The sequence below is a fragment of the Elephantulus edwardii genome, unplaced genomic scaffold (assembly GCF_000299155.1).
Source record: "Elephantulus edwardii isolate Elephantulus edwardi_28Jun2011 unplaced genomic scaffold, EleEdw1.0 scaffold00149, whole genome shotgun sequence".
In the NCBI taxonomy this organism is placed as follows: Eukaryota; Metazoa; Chordata; class Mammalia; order Macroscelidea; family Macroscelididae; genus Elephantulus; species Elephantulus edwardii.
In genome coordinates this window covers 3908663-3928225 of record NW_006399899.1, presented here as the reverse complement: position 1 = coordinate 3928225, position 19563 = coordinate 3908663, and the positions used below count along the sequence as shown (strand labels likewise).

The 19563-nt window shown below is 48.4% G+C and overlaps 1 protein-coding gene across 1 annotated transcript; it reads right to left on the bottom strand.

The window, feature by feature from the left end:
- Positions 1-297: 297 nt before the first annotated feature.
- On the bottom strand, positions 298-2635 carry HAND1 (heart and neural crest derivatives expressed 1). The gene is made up of 2 exons (XM_006894732.1): positions 2081-2635; positions 298-402 (listed from the first exon to the last, which is right to left on the bottom strand). The coding sequence occupies exons 1-2, from the start codon at positions 2633-2635 to the stop codon at positions 298-300; spliced, it is 660 nt and encodes a 219-aa protein (XP_006894794.1).
- Between the last annotated feature and the right edge of the window lie 16928 nt (positions 2636-19563).

The following is a 19563-nucleotide window of genomic DNA, read 5'->3' as shown; positions in this document are numbered from 1 at the left end:
GATTCGCGGTCCCTCCCTTCCCACATCGTGCCGACCGGGGTCGCCCTCTGGCCTAGGGAAGTGGATATATATATATTTCTCTTAATCTTTATGTATTAAAAACAATTTCAAATGACATTGCACGTGCGATCCGAATATGCGGTTGCAGCGGACGACTTGCCAGCGCGCAGCAGCGGCGCAGCGGGACGCGTTCCCCGAAGCGCTGGGACCCGCCACCGGGCCCTCGCCGCCTCCTGCCTTTCCTCCCGGGCTGCTCCGGGGTCGCCTGGCCGCGGCCCGCTCCTCGGCGGCCCCGGCTCACTGGTTTAGCTCCAGCGCCCAGACTTGCTGCGGCCAGCCGGTGCGCCCTTTAATCCTCTTCTCGCCGGGGCCCTGGGCGGGAGGAAAGCCTTCGTGCTGCTGCTGCTGTTGCCGGGGAACATGCACAAGAGAAGAGGCGAGAGAGACCGCTTTAAACTTTCTGCTCCGATCGTCTAGAATCTAGTTGGGGCAGGAGGGGGTTGTTGGGAGCAGTAACTGTGTGCCTTTAAGTAAGTGACGGATTTCTGTTTGCAAAATATGCAAACAGGCTCATAAATTTGCCCTTATGCGCTGAGTCCCAGGGACCCGGGCTGGGCCGGGCAGCAGTGGGAAATTTGAAAGGAGACTTCCTTACGCCTGGTCAAACTGACGCTTGAAAGTTTGTCTCCTGCGGGTGGAGGAAGAAAACAGGGCTGGGAGGGGCTAGAGGCAAAGCGGGATGAGTGGAATCACCAGTTTCCCCGCAGTTTGGATCTGCTCTCCAAATACACCCCTCTGATCTTCCAACCTGGTTTAGCATCTCCTGTTGGGAGGCAAGCTTGGATCCTCTCCACTCAGCGCGGGGAGCCTGTCACACTTGGTAACAAAACACCAAGGAAGTTACCCTGGCCTGGCCTGGGCCTGCTCCCCGCTCTCTTAGAGGGAATTGGGACATAGCACTTGTGGGAGACAGCGACACGCCAGAGGTGGCCACTTCCACCAAGATGCCACCCGGGCCTGCGCTTCCCCAGCCCAGGGGCAGAAGTCCAGAACCTCAGTTGCCCTGTTTGTGGATCTTTCTTGATTGATCTTTTGCTGGGATACCTCCTACTCGGTGCGGCAAATAAAGCCCAACGGGGTTTTCTAGATTGCTCCATTCATTGCAGAGTGCATCCAGCTACCTCTCATTAGGGAAATACACCTCCTGGAGAGGTCCCTTCACCTCGTCCTGGGCCGAGAAAACCTAGAACCTGCAAGTGACCTTCTCACTGGAAACATAAGAACTAGCATTCGAATTTAAGAGCAGGGTGTGTGAGCCTTGTGACTTTTGTCTGTTACACAGAGCCACCGGCCTAATCCTTAGACTCGGTCCACTGTGGATAGAGTGTGAAAAGAGCTTCACCTCTCACTCTTTGACTAGGCCATCTTCTCCACGTCCTGGCTCACTTTTGGCCTCAGTTTACCCAGTTGTACAACTATTGTTGATTGTTGTTGTTGATAGCCTTGGAGCATGACTCATAGGGACCCTATGAGCAAAAGGCCTGAAGCCTTCCTATAGTTATCGACATTTATAAAAATTCATAGTTTGCAGAGGCATGTTGTTTAGGAAGCAGATGCCGCTCCTGCTTGTGTAGCATTATACTTACAGAGGGCCTTAGAAACAGTAACTGATTCCAAACATATACACACTCAAAGGAATGACTCCCACAGATGTTAACCTGGCTTCCAAGCACCCACGAGGGACTGGGACACCCTTCACTCCCAACAAATGCAAATGAAATATGTGCTAGGTCTATATTCTCAGACCCAGAGCCTCAACAATTCTTTAAAAGGGGCTCTGGGATACCCATTAAAAAAGATTAAGATTCCACCGGCCCAGTCTTACAGATACTATTCCACATTACAAATAAATACAATTGTGAATCTCCCCACGCACACAATCCTACGCTGCAACCACCTCAGAATTCCCTGCAACCTCTTCAAATCACACACACAACGCTCTCCTTCTGCTGGTGGCACCGCCTGCCGATGATGTTTTGTGCCCATGCCCGTTGCTAGCCCGCACAGGGCCCTAACTTACCAGCTCCCTTTTCCTCTTGCTCTCGCGGCCGCCATCGGCTTTCTTGAGTTCAGCCTTGAAGGCCTCGTGGTCACCGGCCTGGGCGTCCTTGGCCAGGACGTCCATCAGGTAGGCGATGTAGCTCGTGGCCAAGCGTAGAGTCTTGATCTTGGAGAGCTTGGTGTCTGCCGGCACGTTGGGGATGCATTCGCGCAGCTCTGCGAACGCGCTGTTGATGCTCTCCGTACGTCTCCGCTCCTTTTTGGGTCCCGGGCCTTTCCGTCGACCCAGGCGGCCGCCAAGTGCCTCCAGCCGCCCGGGGCTCTGGCCCGGCCTGGCGTCTGGGCCGTAAGCGGCTGCGTTGGCGGCAGCCGTGGGCGGTGGCCCCCCAGTAGGGAAGTCCGGGGCTGCATCGGCAGGGGGGCTCAGGAGCCAGCTCTGAAAGTAGGGTCGCTCCTGATGACAACGCGAGGCCGGGCCGAAGAGGAAAGGCTCGTGGAGCATGGGGTGCGCGGGGTGCGGGTGGTGATGGTGATGGTGGTGGTGATGATGTGCGTAGCTGCCCACGAGGTTCATGTTGGAGCGGCCCCTGGCCTGCGCCGCCAGCCTGGTTAGCGCCGCCCCATGCGCCCCAGAGACTGCGGGGGCCACCGGGAAGCTCAGGGACTGCGCTAGGGTGAGGGCCGGCTTCGGGGAGATCCCGGGACTCGCAGTCTGCAGCCTTCCAACCGGCTTCTGTGGTGGGCGAGGAAGCAGAAGCCCAGAGACCTGTTTAACCCTTCTGCAGCCTTTCCACCCAGTTCTGGCTTTTATAAGGCTGCGGCTTTGATGTCAACCTCTCCCTGGAACCAATGGCAGGGGGCGGAGAGGAAGAAGGAGGGGGGCGGTGGCCATTCCTGGTTTTACGCCGGGCAATCGCCACTCGCCTCCAGGCTGTCCGTAGGGACAGAGAGGTGGCCCCATCGCAGTCTCAATCTGGAAGCCTCTTTCCTGACTTGAGAGGAGGCTGATGACTTGGGGCAAAGATCTGCCAACTCCCTGGACCTCACTGCCATCCTCTCCCCTCAGGCCCAAGGAAAAGAATCCCGAATTACCGAGCGAAAAGGAGACTTTTGCCCACAGCCCACCTTTGATTTTACAAATAGGTAAACTAGGTTGAAGGAAAGGAAACGTCTTTTTTTCTAAACGCAAATAATTCAAAATAGGAGTTTCAGAGGTTCTGAGTTCCAAGCTCTTGTCCCAGATCTGGGAGCTGGGAGGACGTTGCTGAATGTAGAACAGGCCCTTACCTTATTTTCGCCCCCCTTTGCCCGACTCAGGCCCTTTCCACCGAATCCGAACCCCTCCTGTGTTGAGTCCTCCCCAGCCTTGACTCTGGCCAGACCTGGACTGACCAGCAGAGATATCTCCGACGGTGGGGTGCTGGCCAAGCCCAAGGTGCGTTGACCAGCTGGAAGGCCAGATATCCGTTCTCCCTGCTCTCTGTTCGTTTCCTGGGTTCCAGAGAGGCACATGAGGCAGCTGGACCGAAGGCAAGGCCGTCCTGGGGTCGCTTGACCCCGTGGACATAGCGAACAGGCCTACTTTCCTCTGTTCTAGGGAACGGACCTGAAAATGCCTGATTCTCTAGAGACGAGGGCAGGGCGTTAAGCTGTCTCTGAGCGATTGGGGCCTTCGGATGAAAAAGCATGCGGCAGTGACCACCACTCACCAGGGAGACCTGGTGGGTCTCACTCCTGCGGGAGAGGGCCCTCATCCTGTGCCGGCAGCCCTCAGCTATTTCCCTTCTTCACCACAGCCTTTATGTGCCTGGTGGATTTCCTCACAACGGTCTTTCTGATTCCCCAGGGCTGAGGAGGATAGAGAGGAATCCCAAGGCGGTAGGTCTTGAGGCTGAGGACTCTTCATGTTGTCTGATTTCAGATTGCAGGATTCCAGTGCCGACTCACACAGCTGGTCCCTCCATCTTTACCACTTTCCCAGCTCCTTTTCTGGTGTAGTTCACTTGGTAATTAAAAACCTCCTTGTCCCCAAAGCAAAGCTGAGGTGAGAGTAAAACTTTTAAAAGGGCAAATGAAGAGAGTGAGAATGGGTGTATAAGTGGAAGGATGCAATCGATGTCATGGAATTGTACTCACAGAAATTGTAGAATCACTACTCCCTGCTGTGTGTATTTTTAAACAAAAATATACATAAAGTTCTTTTTTAAAAAGCCAATTCACTCTTTTACTATTCTTCAGTAATGGTTTACTGATAGCCCACCCCGCCTGGCACAAGTATTAGCCCAAAGGCTAGGTAGAATGCATAGTTCGCACTGTCCAGATAGAGACAGTGGGCCGGGAGAGGAAGAATGAGTTTTCTGGGGATCCTGAAGCCCTCGGATATGTGCAATTACGCTCCTGTAGAGGGAGGTGCCTTATTTCCAAGGACTGGCCCCTCAACAAGCCCCAAGCATGTGAGATCTATCGTCAAAGCGCCTGTGACAATGGGCTCTAATGAGGAGGATGCAGGAGAGGGTGCAGGTCAGACCTGCTCCTCACAGTTGTCTCCAAGGCGTCTGACAAGAAGGGGTGAAGGGTAGCCACAACGAAGCCATTCCCTCTGTAGTAACCCCGTCGTGCAAGTCGAATTGCTCCCTAAGTTTTCTCCTAGGTTGTGATATTTACGAAACAGATCACCATGGCTTCTTTTTAAAGTTTATTACTTACTTTATTTTTGTTGTTTAATATAAGTAGCAGAGTCTACACTGATTCAACAGTTTCTCCAAGTCTACCAGGTCTTTTCCACTAGTGGGTACAGACTACTGGCTTTTGGGCTGGTGGCAGAACACTTGAACCACAGCGTCACCAGGACTCCCAGAAGGCAAGGGGGAGGGGAATCTTACTGGACAACAAGGGGACACACGCTTTATGGCTGTCAGGCTTAGCGCTGAACTGTCCAGTCCCGCTTGTGGGTGACGGTTGGGGCTGTGGGGGGTGCGTGGGGTGGGGGAGGGAGGCTCGGGTTTGCTGCCCCGGGGCCCGCAAGCCGCCGCTCTCCGGGCGCCTGGCGCCAGCAGCTGTGGGGTTGGGCCGAGCACGGAGCCGGAGGCTCGAGGGGAGGGAGCGCCCGGCGCCCAGTTCGGCGGCGGCTCCGCGGGGTCCTACGCCTCCCGGGGCTGCAGGGCGACGTTCACTGCCTGGAGGCATCCTTGGATTGGGGGTAAATGGGTGTGGATGGTAATTACTCCGTGGAGAAGGACCTCAATCATCAACACATCCATGCTTTGCCCTAATCCGAGCACCATCTGACTCCCCCACCGCCTCCCCAGCTTCTTACTGTGCCTTTTAGGAACCTACGATTGATTACACGTGAGCAATAAACGCACAGGCTCACACGACCTGAAGGACACGCGCGAGGGAAAGCTCAAAAAGGCGGTAAGCGCATGTAGAAGCCAGAAGGACCTGTGTTCTCACAGTAACACACCCACACGACACAGCGTTTCATAGATTCAGGCATTCCTTGAATTTTACACGTTACGCCTGCCACACAGGCCAAACACCAAGCTCCAGCCCTGTTGTCGTTACAAACCACACAGAATCATATTGTCAGGTTTGCAAAAGACACCATTTAAAATGTTACCCTGTGCCATCAAGTCTGAACCAACTCCTAGCTGACCTTCTAGTGGACTTTCAGAGGCTGTAAATTGCACTGGAAGAAGTCTTTCTCTGAGGAGCAGCTAGCTGGTGGATTTGAACCACTTGCCATTGAATTTGCAGCACAACTCCTTACCACCAGAATACAACTCCTTACTACCAGAGCTTCTCCCAGCCCGTTACTTTCAGGTTGAATTCTGATTCATCACATTCACATTCACACAATAATATCACATAGTCAAAGGACTTTATACGAAAGTCTCCGGTTAGGGACCTCTCCAAAGTATTGAAGAGCAATGGTGTCACTCTGGAGACTAAGGTGCATCTGATACAGGCCATGGTCTTTGCACTCGTTATGCGTCAGAGAGTTGGACAATGACTAGGAAGGATAGAAGGAGAATTGATGCCTTTGGACTGTGGTGCTGGAGAAGAGTATTGAGGGTACCATGGACTGCTAAGAAAACAAATAGATTCATCCTGGAGAAGGTTAAATCGGGCTGCTCCTTGGAGGCAAGGATTCTGAGGCTTTGTCTGACATACTTTGGACATGTTGTAAGGAGGGACAGGTTCTTGGGAGAGGAACATCATGCTTGGGAGGGTGGAGGGACAGCACAGGAGGTGAAGACCCTCTATGAGGTGGATTGATTCAGTGATTGGGGTAATCGGCATGGGTGTGTCAGAGGCAGTGCTATTGGCACAGGATAGAGCAGGGTTTAGGGCTGTTGTACATAGGGTCGCTATGAGTCGCAGGTGACTGGATGGCACATAACAACAACAACAACAACAAAGGATTTTACACATATCCTTCTGTGATACACAGTACATCTGCTCTGTTTTTGCCTCAGTTCTCCTGTAGATGTATTCATAGCATACACTTCCAAAAGCTCTGTCACAGGTTTCATGTATTTCAGCAAAAACAACAAAGCCACAATTACACACACACACACACACACACACACACACACACACACACACACACACACTCCCAACTGAAACTTGCTACCACAAGCTGATTCCAACTCATGAGCAACCTTCTATTGGATTTCCAAGGCTGTGATCTTTACTGGAGGGAGCTCTGGTGGCCTAGTGGCAAGAAGCTGTGTTGCAATCCCTAAGGCTCATGGTTCGAGGCCACTAGCAGCTCTGCAGGAGAAGGATAGGCAATCTCTTTTTGTGCTATTAACTGCCTCTGAAAACCTGCCAGAGGGTCAGCTATGGGTCAGTTCCCACTCCACGATACACAACAAGAACAATCTTTACTGAAACATGCTCATGTCGCTCCTGAAAAGTGGTTGGTACACTGAAAAGGACATCCTTTTGGTTACCGGAATTTGGTAACCGATTTGCTACCTCTCTCTCATTTCCGTTGAGTAGGAACCAACTCATAGGTGACCCTCCAGCGGGTGCTCAAAGTCTGTAAATCTCATGGGAAGAAACTGCTCATATTTCCCCCTCAGTGAAGCTGGTGGATTCCAACTGCACTCTTGGGTTGGCCACCAGAGCTCCTATAAACACACCCACTCAAACCCATCGCTATCAATTCCAGAGATTCATGGCGACCCTCCCTCCATTGGGTTTTTAGGGCTGTAAATCTTCTGAGGAGGAGACTGCCCATCTTCCTCCTGTACAGCGGGAGGTGGACTCAAACCACTGATCTTTTGTTTAGAAGACCAACAGGTAATCACTATGCCACCAGAGCACTTTTATACACATACTGGGGCTCATAAATAAATGATCTAATGTTGATATATACCAAGTCACACACAGATTTCAAATAGCCAATTGGCCATCAACGATTGACATTTCCCATACAGTCACATTCATGCCTCAAAATAAAGTTGTATAATGTTATGTGAGAAGAGCCTAAAATACTCCACTATCCACCAAGAGGTAGATGGTTTGAGCCTCCCAGTGACTCTTTGAGAAGAGAGCTCCAGTGATCTGCTCCATTAAAAATTACAGCCTGGGACACACTCTGGAACAATTCTATCCTGTCCTGCAGGGTCACTGTAAGTGAGAATTGACTGGCAGGCACACTGCAATAACAAATGTTTTGCACATGATCAGATTCACTCATGCACATAAAAGTACTCACAATGCTGGCTGCCCAGCAAGCACATTGGGACTCCAGGTGAGCCCATGTGTGTGAAGTACATAGGATTTTCAAGGTTGTGACCTTCCAAAAGCAGATCTTGAGACTTGTCTTCTGATACACCTGGGAGTGGGTTCCAACCTCCAAACTTCAGCTAGTAGTCAAATATTAAATCTTTTGTACCACCTAATTGTCTAAGCCCTCACAGAGGTATGCACAATGGCCCATCAGCTCACAAAGACATGCATCCTAGCCACTTTCCCTGTGCTGTACATATCATTTAGGGGTATATGTGGCTCCCACATACACAGCCTCCTTAGCATCAGAAGGGCATGTGTTTTCAGTATAGGATGATAAGCCCCAGCATCAGGAGACCCCTTGTTGCTCCCTAGATTGCCCAGCAACCTCCCTCATCCTGGCTAAACAGTCACCAGCCCCTGCAGAAGGTCTAACTCTCTGTATCCCAGAGAAAGATGGACTTTTCAGGTGAAGTGATGCCGTCACTGGAAGCTCAGCCTTAGGTGCTGGGAATAGGAGTGGGTGACCACAGGAGCAGGTACTAACAATAGAGAGATCAACCAGGCCAGGGGAGACTTCTAGGTACCAGGACTTCCCGACCCACCTTCTCAGAAACCTCCAAAGCCCCAACTTCTGTGGGCTCAGGTGCATTGAGAGTGCTGCAGGACTGGACCACAGTGGGGCCTGCCAGGAGGTTGTTCTCTCCCTCTGCCCCAGGCTAGGTGGTGGGGAAAAGGGATCTAGGTATTTAAGGGAAATCACTTTATGTTGAGAAGCAAGAGACATTATGGGTCAAGCGTCAGTTTCTCCTTTTGCAGAATTAGAGGACTGATTGTCTAGAATAATTCCCAATTTCCCACTCCAGCACGTTCCCCCCCCCCCCAGGGGCCTCTCTCCAGCCGCACTCATTCAGCGCTTGTTTCCTTGGTGAGTAGGAGCTCTGCCTCTCTCTGTCGGGGCCCACCCGGCCTAGGAGCCGCAGCTTCCTCCGGAAATCATGCACTGCACAGTCCTGGCTCTAGTAAACTGGGGTGTTAGCCCCATTGATCTGAATATTCACAAATGTATTTTTCTCACAATTGTTCAAAGGAAAGACACCCTTACCCCATTTTTCCTGGGTAAGAATTTAAACACACAGCAAGTGGAATGGTAATAAAATGGGACCCGCGTAGGTTGAAAGCCCACACTGTTATTTTTCACGCGTGAGCCTCCGAGCCTCAGTTTCCTCTTCCGTAAATAACACTCCTTGCAGAGAGCTGGCATAAGACCAAGGGAAATGTAAGTAAGCTTTTTATTTGAGCACAATTACAGTAAGGCAATTAGTGGCTGTTTCTAGGAATATGCATTTCACAGGGGCAGGGGTGGGGGATGGCTCACACGCTGCCCGGCGGTAAAATAATCTTGCACAGAGAAGAGAGACCGGGTCACTGGACGCCCCTTGCAGGGCTCCGAGGTGACTTGGTTTCCCCTACGTTCAGGCCACTCTACAAGACCCAGACATCCCAAAGCCAACAGTGGGGCGTCCAAGAATCGTCGTCAGGTGGGGAAACTGTACTTCTGGGGACCAAAATTGCAGCTCCAGACCCTCCCCACCTCACTCGCTTAAATGTCTTTGGGCGAGTCCCTGCTTTCTTTGGAGCACGATTCCTCCATCTGTTCCACGGACGTCCAGCGACCGGTACCGCTGTTCCAAGGTCCTTGGAGACTTCTGGGGGGGGGGGGGGGGGGGGCGGTGGTTCTGGGGGGGGGGGGGCGGGAAACAGCGGCCTCGGGGGTCTCGCCCTGCTCCTCCCTCAGTCTTCACCCCCACCCGACAACGGCAGGCCTGGAGGGTCCGCTCCCGGCGCCCACGGCGCAACCTTCTCCGCCACGTCCTGTGACCTTGACGCCACTGGCAATCCCCGCACCGGACCCCTTATCTAAATAGGGCCGTAAATCAAGGACCTGTCACGGCCCGGGTAATTACAGGAACTCCATAAAAAGGCCCCGGCAGGCCGCCTGTTTATATTAGCTCGGTGTAAAATATTCTCGCTGTCTTGGGGAATCGCGCCGCGCAGTAACGCGCCATAAATCAGCCCGCGGGCCATTTACCCCGCAGCCTGAGCACGCAAATCCCTTAAACTTTTCTCTGCTGCATCTAAAGAGTGTCTAGGACATTGCAATCTGACCCAGCCTGCCCCTGCGGGCTGGAGAACTGTTGGTGCAAGAGTCAGTCAGAAGATCCATTCCTCCTGGAAGCTCGCAGGGCTGGACACCTCCAAGCCTTCTCCCATATGGGAGTGTCAAAGGTCCTAAAGGTCGAGTTCTATGTGCACTTCTGCATATAGAAGGGAAACTGAGACCCAGAGAGGAAGGGACTTCCCCAGGCCACGCACCCAGCGAGTGGCAGGGACAAGGCCACTGGAGGCGCCTGGGCCCCATGGCAGCTCAGGGTCACTTTATTCTAGCCTTCCTTGTGTGTTACCCCTGAGAAGGTCCAAATAAGAAGCGGTGCTCTTGACCTGACTCCTTGGGGCGGAGGCGGGGGTGGGGGGGAATGCGGAGGTCTCCTAATTATGTACAGCAAACTATGTGTGCGTATTCTTGGGTGCAATTCAGTGATCGCGTGTGTAACAGCGGCCTTGAATCCCCAGCCCGGTCCCCTTGCTTTACAGGTGGTGAAACCGGTTCAAAGATGAGAGGGACTTACCCAAGGTCACGCGGATAGAAATCCAAGACCAACCGCTGCTAAAATCGTTCCTGTTGGTGCGTCTCCCTCCCCAGGCCTTTCCTAAAGAAGAGCTGTGCGCGCGCCTCTGGGCGTGCGTGGACTTTGCCCACGGTCAGATTTTTAATACCCTCCAAAACCCCCAAACTCTTTTTCAGTTAAACCTGCAGTAATCCATGGTCTAATAAGTAACAAAAATCACACTTGTGGGAAAAGAATATTAAAGGTTCCGTGTTTTTTTCCGGGGACTAGGACCTGCGGATTCGAGAGAATTAAACGTGTGTGTGTTTCTTCCTTCCCTACCCCCTCCCCGTCTTTCTTCCCCGATTCTCTTCCGAAGTCCGTAAATGACAACGTGTTTACACAAGTTTTTATGTCGTCTGAGCTTCACCCCGGCTCCGTTTCCTCCTCTGTGTATTTTCCGCGCACAGAGATGTCTGCTCCGGGACGCGTTCAACCTAAACAGAACTCCGTCTGATTGGAATATGTATTTATTTGAAAAATCATAACTCACGGTTTTGGTGAAAACGGTCCCCAAATTTATGGGCTTGCGTAGGGCGCGGCGGCTGTAAATCAAACCGCACTGGACGCTCTCCTTCACCCCCAAGCCCATCCTCAGCTGGGCCTGCGGCTCCAGCCAGGCTCCCCGCACCCCAGCCCTTCCAGCACCCGGCCACCAGCCTCAGCCCCGCCGCTCGACCCCCCCCCCCAACCCCCGCAGTCTGTGATGCTAACAGCAGGTGGATTTCCCCTGGGTAGGTTCACCTAGTCCGGTCGCTTTCGGCTCACTTTCCTTCTGGCCAGTTGACGGTGGTCAGTTTCAGGTGGCCATGCGCTCTACTGTGCAGCGGGCTGGATTAGGCACCTCGGGGCCCCGGGGTTAGGCGCACTGCTCAGCTGCTCCGTGCTGAGCAGGGCCTCTGTGTGATCAAGTGTGTGCCCAATTGTTCTATGCTAAGAGCTTTATCTCTGGTCAGGGTCATGATAGACACTTTCCCCTCCTGATCCATGCTTTCTGTCCTAGATAGGGATTTTTTTTTAATTTTTATTTTATTTTTTTTTTTACTTTCTCAGTGAACCCACTTCACCGCTTCCAGGAACCTGATGCAGGCTGAGCTATGTTGAGGGGAAAGGCGAATGCACCTCCAGAAAGAGCTGCCGCCTGGCCCGGGATGCAAGGGCGACCTCAGTACTGGAGATGGCTCCTAACACGCTTTCCAGGCTGGGCAGGGGAGTCCTGGTGGGTGAATTCCCTGCTGAGCTGGATGCCTTCGGCTCCAGGAACAGTCGCTATCTCTAGGGGATACAAGGGCTGAGGAGGTCCAATGTCACTTCTGGGGATGGAGTTTGCCTTCACCATTCACTCCGGCAGCAAACTGCCACCTCCAAGCTCACCGATCTGAGCGCTCCAGTAGCAAAGAAAAGGTTGGGTGATTCGTGCAGAATGTTCACGTTCATGCTACAGAAGCCAGGCCGGGTGACGTGGTTCAGCGCCTGGTGGGCAGAACTGTGAGCAGACGGGGACCTGAGACAGTGGGGACATTAGTGCGGAAATCCTCTCAGACCGCCAGCTCCGTCCGCGGAAGCTGCTGAACTGGAAAACCCGCAGGTCAGCTCGCAGGATCGGTTGGTCACTGCCTGACAGCAATGATATACACGTGGCAGTGTTTGGTTCAAAGAAATGGAATAAATCTTATTAGAGAAAACCAAATTGTATTAACCCTGTCCACTCTGATAGAATGGATCATAAATGGCGGGGGAACGCAGTGCTCCTCTTAAGCCATTCTTCCTTAAACATGGGTCTAGGTATGCAGGAAGACCTAAATATTTAGGACTCCAAATCTAAAACGGCTTGTTCTAATGGGCGGTAAGATCTACACGTTTTAGGGCGCTGCAGACAAGAGAGAATCGAGATACTTTTAAAGACGAGATACTTTTAAAGACGGTTCAAGGCAGGGGTATTTTTCTTGGAGTTTTTACAATTCTCTGAAGAAGTCCAATAGTTCTTAAGTGTCTTTGGCAGTGGTTTGGGGAAATAGAGCAAGGGGGTGGGGCTGCACTGACTGGAGAATAAAGTAATCTGGGTTCTTAAATAGGATCCCCTCAACCCCCCCCCCCTTCATGCTGACTTTTAGAAAGAGTCTGCAGGGGGGCAAGTTATCATTAATAGTCTTATTACTTTAAACCAGGCCAGGCTACATCCGTCATCTTTCCCATAATGGTCAATTGTAAACACACTTTAAAAGAGAAAAACAAAAAAGGGATTTAATGTTGACACTGGGGAAATGCTCAGCCCTGGCCTTGCTGGGGAATTGGCAGGCTCTCCCATCCTTTGGGAGAGAAGTTAAGTACTCAGTGTTTTTGCTTTTTCCATTGAATTTCTAAATCCCTCTGGGGTCTTCTCCATCTCTTATGTTTAAGGGGAGAAGTTGTTTCTTCAAAAGTGAATACAAGGGCCTTAATTTCTAAGAGGAGAGGAGAGGGGAGTAGGACAGCTCTAAACTCAGAAAACAGAGGATGAATTGATCCTTTTTGTTGTCATAGTTAACCTTTTACACATACCTTGCACAGTTTCTGCTTCTTCCTGCCCCATCTATTCCCCTGGTTAGCTGCAGCAGAATTTTGTCTTGGAAAGGAGAGATGAGAAGATAAGTGAATGATGGAAAATGCAGACATCAGAAAAGAGACGTGTGATTGGCGACTGGAAAAGGAGAGATGCAATTACGTTACTTCATCATCAATTGGCTGAGATTCCCTTCTAGAAAGCTTGGGCTTAACCACCTCTTCCTAGTGTGAACCTTGACCCCTAGCCTCCTGGACACCACCCTTAACGCACCTCCACACATCCCAGGACATAAGATTGTCCTCATAACTTCTTAGAAGCCACTCAGAACACGGAGCAAAGATGAAGTAGTCATAGTGGGCTAGACTCCAAACTCAAACCAACTGCTGATGGTTATTAAATTCATTTTCATCTATTTTAAAAAAGCCTATAAAAAGGAACAACAAAGGTGGCAGGAAAAGAGAGAACAGAAAGGAAAGCCCCAGAAACCGGAGCAGAAATTAATTTCATTACCTCTTCTCCCTTACCATAAATTCCGCAAAGGAAATCAAATCTTTCTGTGCATGTGTACAAAAACCAATCAGTCCACTGAGCTCGCCAAAACCCATTACGTCTCAAACAGGGTATCTTAATTGAATGAATCTGAATGTACCAGGCGACCAGGCATCAGTTGAGCCAGCTTTTTCCAAGGGCGTTTGCCACGGAGCCTGAGGATAAACATCAGTTGGAACCACACACTAATCAGCGTGCTCACGGAGAAGGGGAACCTTGCTGAGCCTGGGGGAGGACTGTGGAGTCTGGGTGCTGGCAGATGCATCCTAACATTTTGCGTCAGATTGTAATGGAATATTTCTCATAAACAGCCAAGTGTCTCTCCCAGCCACTCACCTGACATGTTTCTTGTTGTTTAACTTCACATCTGACAGATGATGATAACCTGGAAAGAAGAGAGGTTACAAATGCTGAAGACTGTGAGGCTGGGGATTGTAAAGGGCGCCTGCTTGAGAATTAGGACAGGGCTGTGATTTGTAGAGCTTGGAAAGGCTGTTATGCAATCCCAGGCAGGCAAGCAGGGTGGCAGAGGGGACTGGGGAGCGGGCGGGAGGGGAGAAGCAGCTCCTACACAGGACTCCAGTTTTCTTGCTTTAAGGAAGCTGCCTCATTTTGTATTTCGTTTAGTAAGAGGGGGGATGCCCCTTATTCTCATATATCTCTCCCCTCTCTCACAGGCACACTGATTTATTGCACCTGTTAAAAACCCATAATGGATGCAATTGGCAGTAGGACTGTAGCAAAAAGGCTATTGAGTTGACTCTATTCCAGAAAAAGAGAAATATATTAACTTAGCTCCTGAATTTACATATCTGGGGCCAATTTTTAAAAATCTGTAAGGATACTTTTGCAATATGAAGATCAATTCTAATAGGTATGTATGACTTCTCAGTGTTTAGTGGGTGTCCCAGTCCTCAGGCAAACACATTTCAGATGCAGCTTCGTAACCCCATGCAGGACTTTGCATGCATGGGACATGGACTCGGCATTTTCAATATAGCTCATTAGCAGATTGTGAGGAAAATATGCAAGGATAAAATTTATAGTAAACAAAATCTCCTTTTTAGAAAGTAACTAAAGTTATGTTCATATTGGTTTAAAACAATTTTTTCTCCAAGTAAGAGAAAAACAAGCCTGTTGCCAATCCAGTGCTTGGTGGCCCTATTATAGAGCAGAACTGCTTCTTGAGATTTTCTTGGCTATAATCTTTACCAAAGCAAATTACCAGGCCTTTCATTCACAGTGCAGCTGTGTGGATTCTAACTACTCTCCTTTAAGTTAGTTGTTATTGTTGTTATGTGTCATTGAGTTGCCTGCAACTAACTCAAAGCAACTCTGAACCCTTCTGGACCCTGAGCCAGTCTCACTGACACCAACGCACCTACCCCATTACCCCAATCACTGTGTGTCAATTCATCTCATCCAGGGTCTTTGTAGATAGACATCCCTCCACCCTTCCAAGCACGATGTCACGATGTCTACCACCAAAGATTGGTCCCTCCTGGAATCACATCCAGAGTATGTGAGATGGCGCTTCAAAATCTTTGCTAAAAAAAAAAAAATCTTTGCTCCATGGAGCAGCTTGGTTTCACCCTCTCCAGGACAGACTTATTTGTTTTCTTGGCAGTCTGTGGGATGTTCAATGCTCTTCTCTAGTACCACAGCTGAGTACAAGTCATTTGTGCCATCTTTGGAATTTTAGGTGGTGGTGGTGTTGCATATCATCGAATCAGAACCAACGCCTAGTTGACTCTCTAGTGAGTTTTTAGAAGCAGTAATCGTACGGGAGCGATCGTCCTTCTCTTGGAGAAGATGGCAGATTTAAACCACTTGCCTTCAGGATTGCAACACAGTTCTTAACACTAGGCCATAAAGCCTCATGGTAATAATAGATACTCCCTAGGCATACTCAGAGAGTTCTGGTCGCCTAATAATAAGAAGCTGTGCTGAAATACTGAAGACAAGTGGTTTGAATCCACCAGCTGCTCTGAGAGAAGGATGGACAATCTCTTCCTGTGCAATTAACTGCCTCTGAAAATTGCTGGAGGATCACCTATGAACCAGTCAGTTCTCACTGGATGGCACACAATGACATATACATACTCATGAGGAGATAATTGTAAATATCTTTTTGTAACAGCTTTATTGAAATAATTCACATTAAATACATACAATTTTGATAACTTTTTTTTGCAGTAATTTCAGGTTAACTGAAAAATTGGCAAAAATATTTGTGTTCTTGTATATCTTTTACTTGTTGTTGTTGTTGTTGTTGTTGATTGCCTTCCAGTCAAGTACAACTCATAGCGACCCTATGAACAAAAGGCCTGAAGCCTTTCTATAACTATTGACATTTATCAAAGTTCATTGTTTCCGGAGGCATGTTGTTTAGGAAGTGGATGCCACTCCTGCTTACTTTTGCCTAACGTTACTGTTTTTCATTAGCACAATACATTTGCCATAACAAAGATATTAACATTGGCATATTCTTATTAAACCTCAGACTTATTTAATGTCTCCAGTTTCCTGCACTTTAGGAATCTCCTGTTTTAGGATCCAAGCCAGGAGGCTGCAATGCATTTAGCGCAACTGCTTTTGTCAGATTACTTCTACTACAATTTACCCTGCCCAACTGATTATGTTTTCAATGATCAATTCAGACATTGTTAAAAACTAAAAAGTTTAAAAAGTGTCAGTAAAAAAAAAAAGTGTCAGTCAAATTATTAAGATGAAAATAGATTCCAAGTAGCTTTGTGCCAACATACATGTGAGAGAAGATACCTAAATCAATCCATTTGGTATTATTATTATTATGTTCTATTAGGATAATAAGATCATGGAAGATCTTTTTTGTTCCTTTTTTAAATTTTCTAAGCAGACTGCAAAAGTGTACATTGCTTCTTAGGCTTATAATTTCATAATTAAAATACAAATTAGAAGAAACAAACTAAATATACAACCTAAAACAGAATTCCTGTGAGAAGAGTCAATAAGAAAGGCCTAGAACAAGCAGACAACTTCAGCAATAGTGACTACGCAGGATTTATTCCGTTCTTATTACTAGATAGGCTTTATTGAGTGCTTTATGTGCATCACCTCATTTGGTTCTCAAAAGAACTTTCTCTGAAAGGTGCAGTTGTTGGCCCTGTTTTATAAAGAAACAAGCACAGAGATTTCAAGAACTGACCCAAGAATCATGGCTGGTAAGCAGCAAAGGTGGGGTTCAAATCCATTATTTTATTCTTCATACATATTAATACCCAAACCAGACAGACAAACCAACCCAGGCCCACTGCTTTTGCACTGATTTTGGCTCACAACAACGTTCCATCAGGTTACTGAGGTTATAAATCTTTTTCTTTTTTTTTTTTTCATGAAAGTCCATATTTTATTCAGATTCCCTTGTTGTTAGGTATAAATCTTTATAGGGGGAGATTGCCCATCTTTCTCCGGTGCAGTGGTTGGGGTTTGAACTGCAGACTTTTTGGTTAGCAGCCAAGTATAAATTATACTCTAGGGTGCACTGGTGACTTAGTGGTAAGAAGCTACGCTGCAATCCCAAAGGCATGGAGTTCTAATCCACCAGCTGCTCTGTGTAAGAAGGATGGTCAATCTCTTCCCATTAGATTAACTGCCTCTGAAAGCCCACTGAAGGGTCATCTATGGGCCAGTTCTGACTCGATGGCACACAACAACAACAACAACATATTACAAGGTGCTCCACCAGGGCTTCTTGGACACACTAATGCTATTGTTGTTAGGGGCTATTGAGTCCAACAGGCCCTACCTTGTCCTATCCTGGGCCATCCTTGTCATCTCTGACACAAGTTGAGCCCATTTTTACAGTCACTGTGTCAATCCACCTCACTGAGGGTCATCCGTTCTTTCACTGCCAAGCATGATGTTCCTTTTCAAGGATTAGCCCCTTCTAACAACATACTCAAACTATGTGAGACAAAACTTCCCCAGCCTTGCCTCTAACGAGCACTCTGCTTACACTTTCTCCAAGATCCATCTGCTTTTGTTCTTTTGGTAGTCCATGGGATAGTAAGTATTCACCTCCAACACCACGACTCAAAGGCATCCATTCTTGGAGAGAAGGATAGAGAAACATGAAAGAGAGGGGGAAAAAGTGCCATTTTGTAAGAATAATCTGAGATATCTGATACTGGAACTCGCCTTCTGAATCACTTTTAAACCATCTCAAGTCTATTAACTTAGAATCAACATTTAAAAAATGTTCCCTGCTGATTCATGTGCAGTTTAAAGTTTGAGAAATCTTGTAATCAAAAGATATTTCCTAGAGAATCCGTTTTTATTCTCCTGGATTGAGTCACCTACCACTTTGCCCAGAAATAGAGGTTAATGGCTGCATTAATCAACATTTGTCAAAGTGTGAGTGATACCTTCTCATGGATGTGGGAATACCTTGACGAGTTGCAATCATATGAAGGAAGGATGTTGTTGCATCAAATGTGTAGGTGCGTGTGCTCTGAGTCTTGAGGAAAAATATCTATCTCATGTTCTCATAGTGAAAAAATTTTGAACAAGTGGCCCTCACTCCATAGCCTGAAACAGCCAGGAGATTCCGGGCTGACATTTAGAGGTGTGGTAGATCTGCTTCCTATTTCTGATAATTTTAGGAACGCTTAACCAAGTTAGAGGTGGGTGGGCAGGAGGTGAGATGTGTGTCTCAAAAATGATCTGACTCTGCCTCCTTCCTGTCCAAGTGCAGAAACACAGGTGCAAAGACGGGAGGAAATGGGCCAAGGTCACCTAGTAAAGCTGGCAGTTAATACCTTGGGACCTTTGGAAGGAGGAATGTAGCAAGGTCAGATGCTTGCTTCTCTTTTTGTCCCAACCATGAAAGATTTAGGGGACTAAGGAGAGTGCTGGCCTGGAGGCCAAGTGGCCTGGGGACATGACTCTGGAATGTGTTGGGGAAACAAGACGCTTTCTCTCCCAGGCCCGACAAGCCAACAGGCCTATGTGTGGCAAGAAAGGGCCCTGGTTATCTGCTGCCCGCCCCTGTTTCGTTTGGTCTCTTGACTCCAGCAGCAAAGTGCCCCAAATGTGTGAGGTCTGATAAAGGTGGGAAGGTGAGAGGGGAAAGGTGGCAGGATATCAGGGCCCAGAGTTTGAGAGATATCTGTTAGGAATTGAATTGTGTCCCCAGAACCAATATGTGTCTTCAACCCTAATTTCAGTGCCTGTGGTTATAATTCCTCATTTTGGAATGGATGGTTTTGTCATGTTGATGAGGCAGGGCTAACACTGAGTGCATTTTGAGTCAACTTCTTATAAAATATTCAAAAGGAGAATTAGGACAAGAAAGAAGTAAATAGAAGAGAGACACCATGCCACATGAAGATTGTCCGAGATTAGACTCTTATTAGAGATTTTTAAACTGAAAGAATACACTTCTGTTTGTTAAAACACTCACTTGTGGCTGTATTTCTGTTATAGTAGCACTAAATAGTTAAGACAATGTCCAGCTGGGAAGGCTGAGCTGTTTCTGGATAAAATAATGTCTAAGGTTTCACTTAAAGTAATATAGACTGGAAGATCTTAATAGGAGTAGAAATAAAACAGGACTAGCTGTGACTTAGTGGTTGCTAATAATCTTCTGCTTTTCTAGAATATTATTTTCGACCCCCCCCCCAATATTTCCCTATAGTAGTAGTTTTTAGCCTATTTTTGGGAATCTTGCTCAATCTATGCATCTCTTTCTCATAAAAAACCTCCACATTTCCACTAGCATCACACATGTGATTTTAGGAGGTTCACAACTCCTTCAAACACATTCATGAAACCTAGTTTAAGAGCTCCTAGCCTGCAAGATTTTAAAGCTTCAAGTTGCTATATCATGATCCACTTTACCAATCCCTATTGTTGAGACCCATTAACATCATTATCACTAAAATATTCTATTATATA